Below are 12,532 nucleotides of genomic sequence, written 5' to 3'. Positions count from 1 at the left end.
ACATTAAGCCTGTGCTTTGCTTCCCAGAGTCCACAAAAGGAAGGCTTTGCTGTGAGGCAGCAGACAGTCAGTTAATTATTACTTTAGACTGAGGTCTTGACATTAGTCGCAGTCAGGTCACGATTTGCCACTGATAACAGCATTGCACAGTGCCAAACGTAGCAACGCCTTCCAAGACAGTAGCAAAAATAGAACCTGGTTGTTTTGCAAATACCTGTAAATGTAGCAAAAGCCCATTTATCTATCTATCTATCTATCTATCTATCTATCACTCAGGGAAAGGATCACCCTCAAGTCTAATTACTTGCAGTTGAGTTAAAATTCACCTTCCCATGTTTCTCCGTATGGGTTTTCAAATAGTAGTACTGTTACTTCACTGTCCTAGAGGTGATGCACTGTAGGCTTCATTCTCAGCTTTCAGCTCCATTTAACAGTACCCCTAAGACACCGCAGCTGAGGACTCTGCTGTTCAGCATATTTGGAAGCCCAGCGAACTGCCATGGGTTGTATCCACAGGGCAGTGCCATACTCCCTACATTCGAGCCACTTGGTGTGTATTTTAAATTAGCTTTAAAAATTTTATTTCAGAGAAATTCACGTGGGCTTAAGCAGCAGTTGAAATTAAATTGGACAGCATAAGCTAATAGCATGACTCATGGGAAGGAAATAGAGCAGCTGGTAAAAACTGTTGGGTAACAGAGAGTCTTTATATTCATAAATTGATACAAGCTAACATCAGGCTTACAAAAATTGTCTAAGAAGCAGAACACAAAATTCCAGTCTTGAGATTCTCTCAGTTCTTAAAGACTTATCTTTCCACCAGACACTCTCCTTTCCCTCTTCAGCCCCTCTTGTACACCGGATTATTTAAGAAGAGGGAAGGGGAGAAGAAGAAGGCAGTCTTTGGTGAGGGAGGTGGCCCAGTGACATTTCTGCATGCGGCACAAGTGTCTGTGGTTAGGTTAAAATGACAGTGCAGCAGGACCAACTGTTAATTTATGCAGATCTTCATTAAACCATTGGCTTATACCTGTGGAAGTAAATAATATGCTTCTGATACCAGCCATTTTGTCATTACTGAACCAAACATGGTATGAATGCTAGTATTCAGCAGAGCTTAGACTTCAGACTGCAGCAAAAGATATGATTTATTAATGTGCAGATGTAGTTGAATCCAAATCCTGGCTCTGAGACTGTGTGATTATGATCTAAAATCAGCTGATCTAACTGAGAAACAATTCCACTGATGTTAACGGAAACTGCACTGGGTTTTATAGAGTGCCAGGGGAAGAAAAAGTATCAGGCCCAGTCTTTTATTATGTCCCCAGGCAAGTCGTTTTATTTAAGAACTTGTTTTAATTTCACAGTTTATATGAGTGATGGGCATTCATCTGTGACCTGTTGGGTAGGTTTTGTTGGGTGTGAGTAGCCTTTGGCACAGCTTTACTTCATCTAGTTCACCTTTGTGCCAAAGGTATGCATGTACAGTCTGATCACAAGGCACTGGAAAGCTTTATGAAGAGCACTCAAGCAAATATAATACAGTTTTATGAGGAATCCTGCATTGTGAAGTAAGGACAAGGCACTACCCAGAATGACCATTGCTTACAGAAGAAAGAGTGTGCAGGGCACGCACTGCAGAACACGGAGCAGATGGAGACTGTAAGCAAGGTGAAGGGAGAAGGGATGATGAGCCGGCAAAACACCAGGCAGAAAGAGCTTACACACTCCCAAGTGGGCTGTGCTGCAGGAGGGTGTACCCCCAGCAGGTAACTGGCTTTGCCACCAAGAGAGACAGAAGCTGTGCAAATGTAGCAGGTTTTGCTTAAAAGGCATCAGACAGCAATGCTGACAGATTCAAGAACGATGCTTGTGGATGGATACACACATGGTGCTTGAGAATAGGAACATGTCTTGGATGAATCAGTGGGTGTATTGACTAAACATGAAGGAATATCCAAGTGAGACCCCACACTGAGCAGTGTAAACGTAAGCAGAGTAAGAACAATCAGCAAGAGGGGGCAATCAACTGGTTGTGGGCAGAGACTGGAACAGACTGTAGCCCCTAATTGTGGGAACTACATCATCCAAGAGCTCGTAGCACAACTACTGTCACTGCAGTTTCTTGCAGCAGGATGCAGCAATGTAAGGTACAGGTAAAGATTAAGAGCATGAAAATGATTCATCACAGCACACCCAAGAGAAGGAGGTAAAAGCTTGTGTTATTTATAGTTACATCATCTATGGGGAGATGGTGGGGAGTCAACCTGCACCTTCCCGGCAGTGGAGCTGCTATATCTGCAATATTCTTGATTTGCTATGGAGAAAAACAATGCTGAAGTGTTTCAGTGTAATTAGGAGGTAAAGCATAATTGCTCTGCCTGAAAGACCAAACCTAATGAGAACACCTTACAGTGAGGGAGCACAGATGTTAATAACTGGCTGGCAGCTCCTACAGACTTTTCGTCTCTCCTGGTCTCATCCCAGTGATATTCCAGACCTCCAGCTTTCTGTGCATGAAGTCCTGCTCTTCTGTAAGAGTGAGTCGTTAGGAGTCATTGTGATCAAACTTCACCTCAGATTTGACAAAGAGCTCGTTTTATACCTCTAAGGCAAAATGGCAGACACTAACTTGATATATCTTTATCCATTTCCAATATATGGCATAAGCCTCAGTTTCAGAAAATACTCTGATCCATTAATTTTCTTGAGAATATATGAGCTCTAATTATGATGTCGTGATAATGTACTATTTCTTCATATCAGCACAAGTGCCAGGGATTAAACTGGTGTTTTGCATCCAAATGAGTTTTCTACTGGAACAGAAAATATTTGCCTTTAAATTTCAGCTTTTAGAAATTGACTGTGTGAAATAACGTGCTACAATTTTAATTATCCTATGCTGACTAGACTATCTCACATTGAAATTCCAGTATGAGTATTTTGTGTAGATTCCCCAATGTCTCTAAAGCATAATCCATCATCTGGTGATTACCATTAATCTAGTTAGTTCATTCGCTGGCTCTGCTCATTTTGAACAGATCCTAGTGCAAGTCAGGGAGAAATTGGAAAGCAGAGAATACAAAAGAAAATCCTTGGCTTTAATCTTTCAGGAAAAGTTTCTTCACATTGGAAATCTATCCCGCGCATTTCAGGCGAGATAATAAGGTAAATGTAATGGGAAAAAAAAAAAAGGAAAAAAGAAAAACCACCGTTACTTTATCAAACAAAAATAAATATGGTCTGTTCTCCTCTACTTAATTCAAACTTCAGGGATTTTAGTGGCCTCTAATGCCCTCTAATGGACAAACCTGTTGGAGCAGTGTCCTCTCAGAGACGTGCAAAAAGTGGGTGAAAGAACCAACTATTTCAGTGGAGAAGGAGCTGCAGCATTGCCGGATGGGCTGAACAGCTTTCGTTGGGAGCCTGCCAGCTCTTAGATTAAAATCCGTGTTTAAGGAGTTTGTAGCTTAGAGATATTAAGTCACCTTTTACTAAAAACTTGGCAGATCCTTTTCTTCCTCCCTCCCTTCCTTCCTTCCTCATTTAGCTGAAGTTTGTTTGTTTAGTTTCACTTACAAAGAGCAGGGAAATATTTTTGCCATTGGTCCCAGGTTTGGCACATTTCCTCCAGAACACTACCCCATCCATCAGGAACTGAGATCAAACGTGTGCCTTACAGAGGAAGGCAAATCTCTGTGTGCCTCGATTTTCTCATCTGGTTCCCCATCCTCCTACTCAGGCAAAAAGCAGAAGTGCCAAAATACCTCCAAGGAAGTGATTCAAGTGGCATTTTTTTGGCTCGACTAGAATCATGAGTGTCTGGAAACATCATGAGAGGGACTGTTCCTGCATAGATAAATTCCCAACTCTTACTCTAGTGGCTTGGCTCTTCACATTTCAGGAGGTCTAAGCCTATACTGAGAGGCAGCAGAGGACGTAGCAGGGGCTTTTCTCTTACGTGTGACTCCTACCACTATTGTCACTTTTGACAGCCACAAAGGGAAATTTTTAGTGAGGAAAAACCAGCAACATTCAATCTAAAGCCTGATGAAACAGTGGGGTAGTTTTGTGGATGCCTTGGGCTGTAATTTCTTATTTGAGTTTACATTTAAGCTTAAGGAAGTGCATTAAGAAATTCTTGCTAAAGTGTCTTAAAAAAAACCACCAAAATAACCAAGAAGCACCAGATTGTCCAGAGCTGCTAAAGAAATGGTACCGCAGCTCAGAATTTATCTGGAGCCAGGGAACTTGGAATGATTTCTCTTCAAATAAAATCTAACTTGCAGTTATAAACTGCCATGAGTCTGCCTGTTAGAGGGCAAAATCCTGCAGGTTTTCATCTGTCCAGCAGACAAGGCCTAGCACCAAAGATAACAGTAGGGCCACTGTGTTTTTTTCTAGGATAGTGTAGTAGGTAATTTCTAGGATCATGGGATTCAGGGCACTTTGTACTGAACCTAGGAAGAAGAGGAAAAAAATAAAAGGAAGCAGAGAACATTGGGAAAGAATGATCTTGACCAAATCATGGCTGGAATTTTCCAAAGAGTTTGGGGGAAACTCTCTGAGAATTTCCAGTGTCACCATTCAACCTCTGAAGCTCCTCCTCTGCCCCCCCCCCCCCCCCCCCAAAATGTGGGAAGACTGCAGCAAGTCGTGTTTGCTTTTAGGGAACAGATTTGCCTTGGGAAAACAGATTTGCACTATGAGAAACAGGAAGAAGCACTGTTTGTTTTGTTTAGGAAATTCTGAGGGGAAGAAATCTTTTTATACTAAAGTCAAGAGTTCCCAAGATGCCTCTCTCTCAGCTAACCTCATCACCTCTGGTTTCTTTCTGGCTTTTTGAGACATGTTTTTCATACACATATCAGTCAGCTGAAGCCCTTTCCTGCCCCCCTACCCACCCCCCAGTGAATTACTATTGTTTAGATTTTGGCAGAAGGCAGAGATCCCGATGAAGATTGTGGCTGTATTGCCTTAAGTAGATATTATTGCTGCCCAATTGCTGTGCGGTACTTAGAGGTCAAATATATAAACAGCTGAAAATGAAGATTTGACAGATTCAGGGAGGAGTGGCCCAGCAGGAGTGGTGCCTTCAGCAATCCCAGAAGTGCTGTCTGCTGGGAATGTGAAAGGTTTGGCAGCGGAGGGAGTGCTCTGCTTGTGCTTCTGTGTGCACGCTGGCTGTATGCATAGCTGTGTGCATACAGCAGTGTGCTTTATTGTTGGGAAACACTGATACTTGGTCTGTTCGATTAGCTGCTTTATGTGCTTACCTGGAGAGTCATACAAAAATAGCTCACATTTTAAGATTGTGAAAATTTTCAAAATTCCTGAATAATAATAGCTGTTACTTGGGACACAGTTAGAAAAATGCCATGTGGGCTGTCTGAAAGTATGATTAGAAAAGGTTCTAGTGACCAGCTTCATTCTCCGTCCAACTCAGCTAAGATTTTGAAAATTAAGCAAATATATATCCATATCACGTAGGTTTGCTTGGGATGTAAAGCTGTATATAACCAATACATTAGCAGTCTTTTCTAGAACATAATTCAACATTTAGTTTTAAAAAGATTTTTGAAATATATTGATGCTGACCATTATAATGCACTCTAATGCAAAGGAATCAATAGCCTTTACACCACAACTAGTTTATTGTAGATGGCAAATGAATAATGCAAAATTCACTGCACTTAACAGCCCAATATTAGACTTCACAATTTGTATAAATCAGAATGCTTTTTGCATTTCCTGAAAGGTAGTACCACAAGGTCTACAGACAGAAAACTACTATTTATTCTTCAAGCAATTAATTGTGTTTTTTTTTTTCTTAAGTAGAATATTTGTGATAGTTTTTTAATCTTTGTATAAAACATTTGCTTCTTCAAATTCTTGCTATGAAGTTGTTGCTAGAATGCAATGGAATTGTTCACATTGTAATTCTGAATTAGAGGAATTCCACTGTTCATTATTTACAGGGAAAGTTACCTCAGAATATATGTGTTACGATAACAGCAACAGTATCCAAGCCAAAGCAAGGCCCCTACTGAGCAGAGTAAAAGCAGTATCCCTCCTGGTTTAAACAGTAGCTAGACAAGGTTGGAAAAAGATAGTATAGGATGATTCCTCTAATTCCATGTTTTTCCACAGTGCTGTATTTTAGGCTCAATTCCGTCTTGATTACACGCTAAAATGTTTTTCCTGATGCTACTGCTGTAGGTTATTTACATCACAGATACTGACTCAGGAATGTCTAAGAAGTCTCTCTGTACAAATCAAACACCTAATTTTATGCTGCTTGTATTATTGTTTTTGAAATAGTGTTTTGAGATTTTCTTCCACATTTGGGCAAATGGAAAATGAGACATGTCCTCGTTTCAGCAGCTGGATTTATTTTCAGTTTTTATTTTACTCTATAGTAAGATGATTGATAACTTTTTAATTTACTAATTCAAGTTGATGATTCAAAAATCTGTTTAGCAAATGTTTCAAATTTGACTGAAGAAATGGGATTAAGCAAAAACTGAGATGAGTTTATCATATAGTACACTCTTTCAACATACATGACATACATAGCTGTATATTTATGTTATGTCAGAACATATTAAACACACTGTAGCGTAATGGCCTGATTACATCCCACAGAAAGGATTTGGCAATATCAAACCCCACGTATAAACTTTGGAAGTAAAAATAAATAATGTGTACTTCATCAGAATGATTCTGTCTTGGAAGAGAAGGGGCCTGCACTCCCTGCCCCTTTCTGTCCCTACTGTGAGAATTATGGATTTGTAGATTACAGCAGGGCAAGTTGGAAAGGCTCTTTTTGTGTCTGAAATATCTTAAAAGTGCTTTGTGACAGTCAGTGTAAACACTGCATTCATGATGCTTCAGACAAAGAAAATTAATCGTCTGGGCACAGTCTGAGCAAATCTGGACCTGGAAGTAAGGATAAAAAAAGAAAGTCCATTCATTCTTCAGTTCTTCGCTATGCATTTGTCAATTTTAAATCCTACGTTCAGGAAGTCTTACCTCGATTTGCCCATTTATTTATATCACCAGAAATGTAACACGACTCTAGCACGGAAGGGCATTATTTTGTGCTCCTGCCTGCCCAGAAGGAAAACAAATTAACATTCCCAAGAAGGAAACTGGAAGCGGCTGTTTATTTGTCCTGCGCTCCGCATATCCGACTCTCCTGAGTCACGAAGAGCAAACAGTTGGCTCGGGACTGTAACGAGCTTTAAAAGGCATTTCTGCGTGCGGCGTTACGTAGCTGTGCGGTGAACTCTTCAGATGTAACAAAAGCACGAAATAAGCTGTTTATTAAACGACCTTTTTTATTCTTTAGGAGCGGCAGCCGCGCCCCCGGCCCGCAGGCGGTGCCGGTGCGGGAGGCGTGCTGCCGGCCTCGCCCTTGGTGCCTGAGGGGGACGCGGGCAGGGCCCCCCCCACCGCCACACGCCGCCCGCAGTGGGCTCATTCACCGATTTCAAGGGAAACCCCCGAAACAGCCGGCTGCTCTGAGGAAAAGCTGCCGTGTTTCGGTGCTTTCTTCACTCGCGGGGCTTTCTGCCGCTCTCCCCCTGGCTCCGCAGGGCGACCGGCGGCTAACAGCCGGGGGTCGCCGCGGCGGCGTCCCAAGGCAGCCGGAGCCGCCCCCGGCCGCCCCTCAGCCACCGGCGGGGCCTCTCCGCGGCGCAGGCGCGGAGCCGCGGCCGGGCGCAGGCGCGGTGCTCGCCCGGGGCCGCGCAGGCGCCGCCCGCCGCCGCCCGCGTCTCGGCGCTCCCCCTGGCGCGGCGGCCGCGGCGCTGCTGCTCGGCGGGCGGGCGGGGGCGGCCGGGCTCCCGCTTCCGGCGTGGTGTCATGGCGGGCCCCGGGCGCTGAGGGCCGCGGGCAGCCGAGGGCCCCGGAGCGCGCCAGGGATCCGCAGCCGCCGCCCTCGCCCCGCGCCGCCGCCGCCGCCGCCCCCCCCCCCGGGGATCCGCCCCCTGCCTGGCCGGCCGGGCGGGGGGCCATGGCGGCCCACAAGCCGGTGGAGTGGGTGCAGGCCGTGGTGAACCGCTTCGACGAGCAGGTAGCGGGGGCGGCGGGCGCTGGGCCGGGGGCAGCCGCCTCCCGCCTGCCCCCCGCGGCCGGGCCCTGCCGGGGGCTCCTCCACGCCCCCCGCTCCTCAGCGCCCGGCTGCGCGGCGGGGCCCGGCCGGAGCGGGGCGGGCTCGGGGCTCGGGGCTCGGGGCTCGGGGCGCCCTTTGTGCGGCGCTGGGTGGGGCCCGCGGGGCCGCCCCGCTGCCGGCACCGCCCGGGGGTCGCGGCCGCCTCGCTGCGGGGGGCGCAGGGCCCAGGGGCTGGGGCCGAACCGGCTGCGCCCCCCCCCCCCCAGCTCCCCCGGGAACGCGCTTGGCGTTTGTGGAGGGCCTCGCGGGTGTTGCTGCTGGGGTTTAACTTCTTCTCGTTCACCAGAAGGGAATTAAAGCCTCAGAGATGAGCGCGAGGACTACGTGCCGCTGCGCAGGCAGCTCTGCCTTCTAGCCCGTAGCCGGCGGTGGGTGTCGTGCGGATCTCACCCGCAGCGCCGGCAGCGCGGCCGTCTGGGATGGAGAAGGTGTCCCAGTGCGTGCTGTGGCAGTGACACGTATTTACTTCTCTTTGTAAAAATCAGTGCCGGTAGCTGGGAGAAGGGTTTTCTGGATAGAAGGAAGAGCGGTACGCTGGCCTTGGACTTGGTGCTTCGCTGACCCACGTGAAGAAACTGCTCACTGGGGTTAGGTGGCACGACTCGCTCAGCGAGGCTCAGCTCAGTGCTTACACCCCGCATTTTTTCCCCCAAGATGCTTTCCTGGCACATAAGCGGGATCTCGGTTTAGGCTGAACGATCAGTTTCTGTCATGCCTCACCTTGCTGTTCCGTGAGTACCTCCTTTGTGCCGCCAAAGACCCAGCCCAGCCTAACTCCTGTCGAAGGCACGAAGCTGGTCCTGTAGATTGGATTTTGTTCACCTGCCTTATTCACGTGTCCCTCGTAGTGATGCTTGGCTTTTGACAATCTGCAGCAAGATTGCAGCCTAGTGGAATAAAAATAAACTGCTTCTTTTTATGTTTATTTGAAAACTGCAATGAATGAAGCTTATTTAAAAAAGGAAAACATAAAACTTTGTCTTTTGACATTAAAGCGATGCAGATTTTTCCAATACATTTTAGGCACGATATTTGCATAGCCAACTTATCCCCCCCCACCTTATCTTGAGTCATAGATCATTTTTTCCGTAAGCATAAAAGGCATGGTACTGATTATGCTCCCAGTAATGCAAGAAAATGTTTCTTTGTGTACTGGTGTTAAAAGGCCCTAGGGTTTGTCGTTTACTCTGTTATGTATATTGTGGAACTGGGCTTGCCAACATCTGTTAGGAGTTAAGAACTTGAGCTTTTTAAACAGAAGTATTTCTCTGTGCGTTTCATGGAGTAAGCACAGACAGGTACACGGGAGGAATCCTCTTCTGGCAGAAAGAGGCTGTCCTGATTTTCGAGATGCTAGAACGCTGGAGTTGCAGGGAAAGCGCACACAACGTGCAGTATTGACTGCTGTAGTCGCAGCATGCTCGCAAGGTAGGCGTTATTTACAACGTTTTGATTGGTTTAGTGAATGGTTCGCTTTAACCAGTGCAAGTTTTTTTTTTCATTGTATCAACTAGTGAGTGAAACAGTGAGGCGAAGATGAGATACTAGTGTCTACTTCTTTGTGAGAAGTCTTCCCTGTCGTTGATTAATTTCAGCTCAGGGTTCTCAATTTTGTTTGTTTTCTTTTAATACATTGTTTCCTCTGCCTGGCCTAGTCTGACAGTGATCTGCATGGTGGAAAAGGGACTCTGTTCTTAAGGGAACACTCAGTTGCCAGGTTACTGTGACACCTTTACCACTACTAAATGTGTTCTGAATCAGTGGTGATGCTTCTGTGTTTCTTGTAACTCCTCACTTGGCTGTCCTCTTTGGGTAGTCCCGTGGCTATGAAGTTATCGGCTTTTGCTGTATTTTAGATTGCTCATTTGAAAATTAAGTTTGTATTTCATAAAAATATACTGAGTGTAGTGCGTGCCATTTTAGTGGTGATGCAGTTTTGAGCATTTGCATGCTGTGTCTGCCCTTCTGAACGCAGGACCTTTTGGTTCAGCACTGAGGGAGCCGGACCGCCACTACGTGTTATATCATCGGTGTGTCTGAGTAAGGCAGGGGAACTCATGTTTGCTTTGGGCTGGGAGTTGTTTTGGTTTGTTTTTTTGTGGGGGAGAGAACATACAGCTTTTCAAGGTTTATTCCTTCTTCTAAAAGGAAGAAAATGCAACCATCTTTCACCAAAAGTTATTGATGTAGACAGGCTTTTCATTCATTTGCTAAGTGCCTGATTTCATTTTAAGACAGATGAACAACAAACTGAGAGAATGCTAATCTGTACTGAAAACAACAAAAATCAGTGCAAACCAGTCTGTTCTTGTCTACTCTTGTTTATTGTTATAAATGCTGCTTTAACCAAAATCTGCTTTTGTGTGTATGATTCTGTGGGCCTAAAATGAATGGCAAGCATAGTTTTATGAATTAACCAGTGAGTGGCTTACTGAATACATTTTTCAAATATAGTGCCAGTTTTGCCCAGCTGCGCTCACATCTCAGGCTTCGACTGCTGCAGTGCACTCTTCTTTGAGCTATCCTTGAAGACTGCTTGAAGGTTTCAGCTGGTGCAGAAAGAAGCTATTGACGGTTCATGGGAGACTAGATCACGTTTCTTATGTAGCACGTTCAGAATCTGTCGAGTGATTTCATTTGTAGTACTGGTTATTACTGTATGTTTCAAAACTTTCAGTGATCTGGATGGAATTAGGCTTCAGTAGCACGAAGAGGCTAGGCTATGTTTTAGTAAAATTCTCTGTGATTTCAGACATAATCAGGTCTTTGTAAAATAAAATGGTCTCTTTTTTCCCATGGAAATGTTCACTTACAGTTTTATGTACTGTATTTTTATAGTATTTTTTAATGTGTTACAGCTGAAGTCATGGGAAGGCTGATGCAGTAGTGAAACGGTTCTTCTAAACTTAGTCAGAGAAGCCTTACTGCCTAAACCATTTAAATCTAGGCTGTTTTAAAGACTATCAGATAGAATAAAAGGTATTAATCCTGTATAAACTTGTGGTGACTTAAGCAATTATAATATACTTAAATGAAAGAAGCCCTTTATTATGTGGATTATGGTTTAGGCTCCCCATTTGTAGTTTGAGAAATATGATTGCTTTCAGTTACGAAAGTTTTTGTAAAAACTGAGCACCACTAGGAATGTTCCATTCTTCCTTTTGTTAAAAGGCATTAAGTTAAAGCAAATATTCCCTCCTCCTGTTGCTTCTCTCTGTGGCATTTGAAATCTATACGGAGTCAGAAACCTGGAAAAGCAGTGGCTGCAAGTACTGGCTTTGTGTCTTTCATTGCTGTTTTTCATCTTGGCTAGTTAAGAAACCACTAGCAGTAGTAAGTACATATTTCAAAGTATTTCACATGAGTTCTGAATGGCTGTGCTTCTCAAGCAAAATGATATCGCTGCTGTAAGGTAGGGCTGGTCTGTGCAGAAGATGGAGCTTTTTTTCTGCAACTGCTCTGGCTGAAAGATTTCTGCAGGACCTGGGGGGAGCCCAGTCAGACTGTGACCCTGCCCTTAAGCACAAAGGGCACTACTTCTTCCTTCTCTAGCGTAAACCTGAAGCAGCCTTGATCTTACTTTTCTAAACCAATGTATGTATCATATTGCAGAAGAACTGCTAGGCTGCATGCAGATGGTGCCCTGAAGAATAGATACAGGAGTGGTCCACGTGCAGCAGATGTTACCCCAGTCTCTTAGTGAGCTGCTGAACAGCGCCAGGGTGCTTTGATGATTCTTCCCTATTTAACAGCAGTTTGTGTTTATGGTGTAGGTAAATATACTTTTTATTTTTTCCCCAGTAACAACTTTTAGCTAACCTTTTGAAAATGTTATTTTTTTAGGGCAACATCTGTAAGGTATTTTCAGTGTTCCTGTTCTTCAGAAGGCTTAGATATGAGGCTCTTTTACCAAATGAATGCTTTTTAGAAGGTGATGCAGTGCATGTTTTTAGTTGCGGGAGGAGGTGCACGTTGATTCCTAAAAAGATCTGTAACAGGTAATGCTGAGGAAGTAATGGTGCTGTGCATATTTTCTGTCTCTCCCGTACGTCTGTGCATTACAGCCTACTGGAGAAGTTCCAATAAATTATTTGAGAGGAAAAAGCTAGGTATGTTTTTGTGCTGTAAGGATAGCACTGGAGATTTTTTTTTTTCTAGATGTTATGTTTGTTACTTACTTTTGAACCTGAATCAAAGGAACAAGCCTCAGTGTGTTCAGACATCTCCAGCTACTTGCTGAAGATGACGAGCCCCTTCCAGACAAGCTGGGAATTTCCTTCCCTGAGGTGAATTGCCTGGAATGGTCTCCCACCTTCCCCTCGCCAAGGTGATTTAAACCTTGCTGCTTTTCCAGCA

The 12,532-nt window shown here is 44.7% G+C and overlaps 1 protein-coding gene across 4 annotated transcripts in view; it reads left to right on the top strand.

The window, feature by feature from the left end:
* Window positions 1-7,854: 7,854 nt before the first annotated feature.
* Window positions 7,855-12,532, top strand: part of NF1 (neurofibromin 1) — a 100,188-nt gene continuing 95,510 nt past the window's right edge. For 2 of the 4 annotated variants that reach the window (XR_005813981.1, XM_040532549.1), the window contains exon 1: window positions 7,855-8,077. Coding sequence is in view for 2 of the 4 variants with exons in the window: in XM_040532549.1 (XP_040388483.1) it covers window positions 8,018-8,077 (60 nt within the window). In the remaining 2 variants the exon portion in view is untranslated. The remainder of the gene's footprint in view (window positions 8,078-12,532) is intronic. The other 2 variants (XR_005813982.1, XM_040532551.1) reach the window with 1 other exon arrangement.

Source organism: Cygnus olor, chromosome 20 (assembly GCF_009769625.2).
Source record: "Cygnus olor isolate bCygOlo1 chromosome 20, bCygOlo1.pri.v2, whole genome shotgun sequence".
In the NCBI taxonomy this organism is placed as follows: Eukaryota; Metazoa; Chordata; class Aves; order Anseriformes; family Anatidae; genus Cygnus; species Cygnus olor.
Note: the sequence above shows the minus strand (reverse complement) of the source record. Positions and strands in the feature narration are given on the sequence as shown.